The sequence below is a fragment of the Nelumbo lutea genome, chromosome 7, assembly GCF_056320005.1.
Source record: "Nelumbo lutea isolate HS-2025 chromosome 7, American lotus-T2T, whole genome shotgun sequence".
Taxonomy (NCBI): domain Eukaryota; kingdom Viridiplantae; phylum Streptophyta; class Magnoliopsida; order Proteales; family Nelumbonaceae; genus Nelumbo; species Nelumbo lutea.
In genome coordinates, this window is record NC_142690.1 from 26,721,876 (window position 1) to 26,730,491 (window position 8,616).

At 37.5% G+C, this 8,616-nt stretch overlaps 1 protein-coding gene across 1 annotated transcript; it reads left to right on the forward strand.

Moving 5' to 3' along the window:
- Positions 1 to 5,295: 5,295 nt before the first annotated feature.
- LOC148845822 (ethylene-responsive transcription factor CRF3-like) lies at positions 5,296 to 7,336 on the forward strand. Its single transcript, XM_088953539.1, has one exon. It carries the CDS (start codon positions 6,035 to 6,037, stop codon positions 7,019 to 7,021), a length of 987 nt encoding a protein of 328 aa, XP_088809665.1. The 5' UTR covers positions 5,296 to 6,034; the 3' UTR covers positions 7,022 to 7,336.
- The last annotated feature ends 1,280 nt before the right edge of the window (positions 7,337 to 8,616 follow it).

Sequence of the window (8,616 nt, forward strand, 5' to 3'; positions counted from 1 at the left end):
TGGAGTTACATAAGGGGGGTAGCCCGAGTCCGGCTTCAGTCAGGGCAAAGCCCATTCCAACAGCCTTTACAAGCTTACATTGGGAATACCTCTGTAGTTATGTGATTTATTTCATGAGAGATATTCCCAATGCAAGGTTGCAAGGGGCTGCTCAAAAAGTGCAGGCACCGGCTTGCTCTGATAGAAGTCGAACTCGGATAACCCATCCCCATATACCGTTAACACCCTAAACCCCAATGGCAGTAAGATTTGATCCCGAGTCTCTACTACAAATAACTGGATTAATGGCAGCGAGATTCCTATCAATTAAGCCACCATCACTTTGATTAATGGAATATTTATAATGCATTATCACCACTTATTTTTAGCATCTCTTGTACTTAATTTTGAATTTTTGATGTAAATGGCAAGAAAGGTAAAGTTTATTTATTATAAAAGAGAAAAGAGATGTAGGTCAAATGTTTCAGCCTGAAAATTTGTTGAAGAAAAATTGACTATATATGTTGAAGCAAATGCAACCTTCAGAGTATAAAAGCCAAAAACAGACGATAAACAAGGATAAAATTAAGACAGAAGCTACTTAATTCCATTTTTAACTTCCTCTACCAAGTATGGTGCGTGGAAAAGAATGAATTCTTTTCTTTTTTGGGAAAGAAAATAGCTAGGATATTAAATGACCACTAGCTTGAATATTAAAGCCCACTAGCATTGCTTGGAAAGCGCAAAGTCGGCTTTTGATTTTTTTTTTTTTTTTGGAATACTCCTCCACTTTCCCGTAAACATGGAGCCTAGAATCCACATCTCAAATTTACCAAATCACCCCTAAGCGAGCCGTTAGTTTGTTTGTTCGTTTTTTTATTTTATTTTATTTATTTTTATAGTTTTATTAATTACTAAAACCAATTCTATATAGTTTGTGTTTTACTAAAACATTCCCTACAGTTTGCAATCAATTTATTTTTTGACATTTCATTAAATGAAAATAGAAAATGACAGTTTTAACATTGATGTCCATCTAAATAAAATTAATCAAAAGAAACTAAAAAAATACCATTTTTACCCCTAGTAAAATATGCACAATCACTCTATCTTTCTCTATTTGGTCAATTTTAGTTTCGGTACAAAAAGTGTTAAGAGTACTTTTGGAATAAACAACCGTGGGTCCATGCCTCTGAATATTTTCTAATTACTTTAGGTGATTATGTTACTATTTTCAGATGGCAAAACAAATAATTCTTAATGAAGTGTCGATTAAATAAATAGATTGCGAACTATTAGAGGTGTTTTAGTTAGATGCAAAGGTTTAAATAAATCTGTAAAACTACAGGAGGTGTTCTAGTAAATAGGGGTGGATTCAAAGCCGAGCCAAATTTTTGGCTTTTTGAGCTCAACTCATTGAAACTGTTAGGCTTGAGTTTGAATTTGAGTTTGATTTGAGATAGAGACTTGAGCTCGGCTCAGTTCAAAGCTCACAAGTTCAAGCTCGACTACTAGCCATACTTTTTTCTAAAAAATAAAAATTATACATATAAAAATATTTTTTATTTTACATACAAAAAATTATTTATTATTATACATATAAAAAATAAAAATATACATATAAAAGTGTTTTTATTTTACATACAAAAAAATAAGGATTATAAAAATTATTTACAATTATAAATAAAAATAAAAATATTATATATAATAAAAATGATTTATTATATATATATATATGTATGTATATAATAAAAAATTATTTATATATTATACTATGCTCACAAGCCTCACGAGCCAAGTTTTATTGGACTTGAGCTTGATTCGATTAACAAATAAACCTATATATCAGGCTCGAACTTGACTCAAAATTCAATTAAAATCGAATTGAACCAAGCTTTTATGAACCGAACTTAAGTAACTCATAATAAGCTCGATTCATATCTACCCCTAATAGTAGTAAATGACCCGATCTGAAGTGTTATTTATGCAACTCTCCGATACTTCTCTCCTTGCAGCCAAGGCGGGAACCGTTGCATAAATTCTCCAGAAAATACAATACGGTTGTACTCGAATAAAATGCCTAAAATAAATTTTACACTTTCCACCTTAAAAGTTCCCACTTCCTCTTATAATTATTACAATTATTGCTCTAATGATGCCTGGCCTCTTCTATGCCTTCTATATGTAACGTAAATAATTTCTTCCCTGGGGCTTTTATTTCACATTATTGGCTATTTAAGTCAAAACGTGTTTGGTAACACGAAAGACACCAACAACAAAAGAGTTTATCTCAGCCTATTCGCCCAAATCCCACCCAATTTTCATAAATAGAAATTAATCAATGAATACCACAAATTTACCAAAAATACGTTCCGTTACTAAACCAAAAAGTGTTTGACTTAAAATTCGCATATCTGCTGTAATTATAATTGCAGCAATCCTTAGTGACCTCTCGATGTAACTATAGTGACGTTGCAGCACAATCAAAGAAAAATTCTGCCGCAACCATACTCACAACTCACAAACAACCAGCAATGAAATGCCGATACAAAACGTCCTATTTGGCAGCAACATTTCCAAACAGAAAAAAAAACATCTCTTTTTCCAAAAACGGTGCTATATCTACAGCATTGATGCCAAACACATACCAAGACATCATATCAACTAATTTTTTTTTTTTTTATTTCAAACACGTTATGTTTTATTAGAATCAATCACAGTCATGGTAGATTTTTCTCAATAAGAATGTATAAAATTATTCGGTGTCTCTCCAAATATGGAATCACAAACTAAACTCTATTTTTTTATTTTTTTAAATCGCTCATAAGCATCATATTTCATTCAATCAAGAAATTGATACGAAAAAAGGCTGATGAGGCCAATCAGAAAACCTAGGAACAATTTCTCAAGAGAACAAAATAAGACAATGGATGAAGGAAGATCAAAAGATATTCTGCAAACGAGAAAATGGTGAGGTCAAATCACCAACAGAAGAAAAATAAACACATCTCCAATCCACCAATCCACAACAAACTGCGAACAAAGCTAATAGAGGGGAAATCCAAAAGACTGCCATCATCAGAAACTCACTATGAGCAGCATCAATTAGAGAACCGTGAACGAGACTCACCATGAACAACAACTATTGGAGATCCATGAACTGATAGAGGAGGAAACCTTAAGACTGCCTTCGCTTGCGGACAACGAGCTTGAGCGAGAACCTCGAATAGAATCAAACTATGAACAGAGAAAACATAACCTTGAGAAAACTTAAGAGAAAAACCTCAAGAAAACTTGAGAGGGAGGCTCTCTTAAAACAGAGAGAGAGGGAGGAGGGAGAGAAACCAGAAGGAGGAAGGTGAAGGAGAGCCTAGATGGGTGACTCCTTTCAGGGGATCCTGAAGGGAGCCGCCCCCAACGAAATCCCTTTGAGAGCGCCTCTAGCGAAGAAACCCTAGCGCACTCAAACTAAACTCTAATAACTAAAATCTATTTATAGTATTGTCAATGGACCTCACATGCACCGTATTCGAAAAAATTAGGTTTTCTAATTACATTTTAGAGAATTTAAACGTTTATATTAAATTTGGATGTATGAATTTTTTTTTGACATTTCACAATAGATTCGTTTTATTTTCACAACATCAACTCCCATACACCTATGCAATGATTGAACGTCTAAAGAAAACGAGAAAGAAACTTGTCAAATGTCGCCTACATTTTTTATTCTTGACCATTAGGCTCAATGTGTGTTTTGTATTATTTTATATATATATATATATATATATATATATATATATATATATATAGGGGTGTCAACAGTATTCGAAAATCCGATTTCAAATTCGATATTCAACATAATCGAATCGAATTCAGATAATTCGAATATCTAATCGGTCGAATTTGGATATTCTATTCTTACCAGATAGTTAATTGGATTTGAATTCGGATATGATCTGATTCGATTCGATAAATATCCGAATTCGACCGATTATTTAATTCTTATATAAAATATTTTATATAATTTATATATTTATATACTTTATATCAATAAAATATTTATTTTATATATTTATTAATTATCTAAAATAATTAATTAATTAAATTCGAATTCGAATATTAATTTTCAATATCCATCAGATATCGAATCCAAATTTCTAATCGGATTCGGATCCGCTTATCCGATTCGAATTCGATCCGTTTACACCGCTGTATAAATTGTTTCCAAACCGAGCTTTGTGTTTTTCCCGCGCAAATGATTGTACTTGCAACCGAGATTTATCGAGCTTAACTTACATCTGCACCACGGATTGAAAAACAGAGTACAGTAAACCGTGCTCCATCAATGTTAGTGGCACCACGTAATCAGAGCCGTAAATCGTACCGCAACGGATAAAATCGGGACCATAGCCTCAAGTGTGAATCACAGGACCCATTTGATTCCAAGTCAAAAACATAGTGGTCTACGAATTCAGTGGTCAGATGAAAGCAGGTGACATGTACGGATGGCATGTGGGTGTTTTTTTCCTTTCCTTATACTTACGTGGGTTCTCACTTCTCAAAAGAGGCAGAAGTACCAAGTGGTGAAGGATGGTAAGAAACTGCACCAGGGACAGACAACGTACAAAACTAACTTATAAGGCTGGCGCAAAATTCTAGGCTCCAGGTAAATCTTAACTGTCAAATGGGATGAAAGTAAAAAACATACACGGAGCCACGGAGCGAGGCAAAATAGAAACTTAGAAAGGGTTAAAACAGTGAAACAGTAAAAAAATAATGGCAACAAAATAACGGTTTACAATCTTGAAAGACGAAACTACCCCTGCGCAGCTATTAGTCTACGGAGACCAGTAGGCGTAATTAGCCTCAGAACTAAAGATTAAAAATAAATAAATAAAATAAAAGTGTTTTGAGTCAGTCAAATGGTTTATTTGTTGCGTTGGTGGGTAGCCCAACGATTTGACCGACTTTATATTTACGGGAATCGGTTCTCCTGTCACGTGACTCGGTATTTTCGCGACTCATCTCGTAAATAAAGTATTTTTATCCTAATCACCAGACAGACACATCGAAGATTGAAACACACACCGAATGCGGCATACCGTGTAGTGTAGGAGGATTCTAGGGAGGGTCTTCTCTCCTCTCAGTTCTGAGTCTTCTTCTGATTCTTCACCCTTCGTCTTCGATGACGTGGTGGGTATGGCCCACCGCTTCATTAATTAATTAATTGAATCATATTTTTTCTTCGAATTTAAAATAATAGGAAATAATAAAGAGATTGGAAAATAGAAAGATAGGAATGAAATTAATTAAAGAAATACCGCTGTACTCCGGTTTCACCGATATCGGCTGTTGGAGATCCTATAAAGCAGCGAATTCAGTGTTTCGGTCTCTCCACCGCAACTTGAACTCTTTGTTCTCTTTCTATCTCCTTCGGAGTTCGGCCTCTGCACATTTCTCCTTTCGCTTAGTCCCTCTCCTTCAGGAAAGAAAGTTCTCCGACGACAAACACGGGAGATGGTACCTTGTACTGTTTCAGTTGTAAAAGTAGCATCAGTTTTTCCAACTATGGCGATTTTCTAGTTATTCTCTCTCTCCTTTTCCCGGTAAAAATGTTTTTATACTTCTTGTTCTGAGCTCTCTGTGACTTTCTTGGAAATCTCTCAGTATTCCCTCTATCCTACTCTCTCTTACCTTACTGTGACTACCGGTTATTCTCTTCCCGCTGTTTCTGCTGTTAGTTTCTGTGCATCTTTCTATCGGCTCATGTTCTTATCCTTTCGTCAGCTTTGTTAAAGATTTATCCTTGATTAATCCGCTTCTTCTCAAGGATTAGACTTTCCTTGAAATTTCTCGTCCTGTTTTTTATTAGATTATTTCATCGGTCGATCTTAACGTTCCTCTTTATTTTCCTCGTGTCTAGTCTCAAAAGAATCTGTCTTTTCGAGCCTATTTCTTGCTTTCTCCTCCCACACGGCCACATCCCGTTCTGCGTTCCCCCACCTATCTTTTGTTTTCAATGCAAGTAGAGTAGAGAGATCCAAAGTTGCTCTCAATGGAGCATAACTTCTTCTCTCCGGTTAAATATACAGAGCACCGTCAGCTAACTAAAAAGTTCCTGAAGCCATCATCGATGAGGCATAGAAATAATCCGTCGGAAGTGAATGCTACTGACAGGCCAAAAGTTGTTCGAATTTCTTTTACCGACGCCGACGCGACGGACTCGTCTAGCGACGAAGACGAGTTGTTTGGCCGTCACAGAGTGAAAAGGTACGTCAACGAGATCAGTATTGAATCTTGCTCTACAGATAACGATATCGCGAATAGTGGTTGGAGAAGTAAATCCGTTCGGAACGGGCGGAAAAAATCAGCCGGAGGAGAAAACATTCAGTCTAACCGGCGCCCCTTAAATCTCTCTTCATCAAACGGCAAGAAGTTCCGCGGAGTACGGCAACGACCATGGGGAAAATGGGCTGCTGAGATTCGAGACCCCGCACGGGGTGTACGCTTGTGGCTGGGAACTTACGACACCGCCGAGGAAGCAGCCAAGGTTTACGACAATGCAGCGATTCAGTTGAGAGGACCAGATGCAATGACGAACTTCGCTACTCCGCCAAAAGCTAAGCAGGAGATACAAGTACCAACCAGTTCTGGCTACGATTCCGGCGAGGAGTCACACAATCTTCCATCTCCAACATCTGTTCTTCGGTTCTCTTCACCTTCCAGTGAAGAATCCGAGTCTCAAAACCGGCAAGAACCCATTAAGGAAGTTCATGATGAAACGTGTTTACCGGATGGCTTTAGTGAGCTTTTGCCACTAGAAACACCGTTCCTAGACGACTTCCTTACTTTTCAAACTCCGGCGGAACTGTATCAGTATGACACGAGCTTGCCGGATAGCCATATCAAGGAAGATTTTGGTGATATGTTTCTGAGTTCAAATGATGATTTTGGATCGTTCTCGTCAACGACATGGCACGTAGACGATTACTTTGAGGAAATCGGTGATATATTTGCATCCGATCCCCTCGTTGTTCTCTGAGAAATTCTCCCATAAAGGAAACAGTTCCGTCGTCGTCTTGTCGATTCGTCGGCAAATTTTGTTAGTGGCGGGATATATAGTTTCAGTAGTTTTTTCAGTTTTGTTTTGTTTTTAATATCTTAAGTATATGAGGTTCTAACTAATTATCTCCGTCAAAACTAAACGGAGAAAGAGTGAGTAAATGAATGAAGTCGAAGCTTTCTTTTTCCTTAATTTAGTTTACTCTGAAATGTTTGTATCTCGGCTTTTTCTTAGCGGATCTCTAAAAAGAAACGAAGATGATAATGACATGTCTAATTAGCAGAGATTTTTCTTTTACTATTTTTTGTTTTTCTTAATTTCCATTCTCATCCTTCTACAGCTCAAGAATCAAACAGGCTTTACAGGCTTTCCAAAAAAAAAAAAAAAAAACAAAACAAAACAAAACTCGTGTGAACGTGCCGGAAAAACTAAAAACCGACAATGTGAACTTTTCGTTCAATGCTACGTTATGCACGCGGGAAACTGCGTTTCACGCTTTTCAGTTCTTCCTCGAGGCCTTACTCTATCTAAAGTCACATTGTCGAAATTTCGGAGTCCCGTCTAAAATTTTAGAAAATTTCCATTTATTATTGCACGTAAGCTTTTGGAAATATTAACAGAGACCAGGATCCGAAATGGCCGATATTTCGGAATTTTAAAAAGCTTGGAATGGACAGCCAATTTAGTGGGGGCAAAGGCAAAAACAGTTGGAGCCGGGGAAACAGATGGGGGTGATCAGGACCGTCGGATGAGTGTTGTCCTTGTGGAGATTTACAAAAGAAAGGAAGATGTGTGACCCGGAACGTGATAAAGCAAGCAAATATTCCAGAATTGGTGGCATTTTTGTGTAACAAAAGCTGAAGCCCATTTCGTCCAAATGGGTGGGGTGATGGGCCCATTAAAGCAGTCAGTCGTCCCAGTCGAAAAACATGGAAGCAGAATTTTGAATCAGTAGCTACGTTTATACAGTGTGTCTGCCTTCAAGGGCATGCCATGCTTTTCCCTTAAACGACTAAACCTCTGATTCCTTTTGATGGCTTCTGGTAGGGAATAGGGATCTCCTCCAAACAGTTCTGCTCACCTTCTCCACAAAAGAAGAAAGAGAAGGGACCCTATTCAAGTATCAACTCAGAGTGGACGGACGATGGGTTTGACCCGACCCATCTGGTCACCAAGAAGTGATTAATTGGATTCGAACACGGGTATGTGAAGGCTGACCCGGTAAAGGCTCAAAGGAGGGGGATCGCATTTAGCCCAGTGGATTGGTGTCAGAGTGGTGATGTACCATCAATGGTACCAGGTGGAGCGTGAGTATTCAGAAGATTCCAATCTGGCGGCAGAGAAGGATCCTTGACATAATAAAGAAAGACACGCACGATGTTGGCTGGGTGGGAGGAGGGAGGGGATGAGGTGGTCGGAGGTGTGGTACGAGTAAATTTAGTAGTAATGGCTTGAGCATCACTCAAACGCGGCCATGGCCACTGCCCACATTTTTTAAATCCGGTTTATCTTATCTCCATTAAAGTAAAAATTACAGTAACGGCAATAATTATGCCAGAGACAGTCCCCGTTAC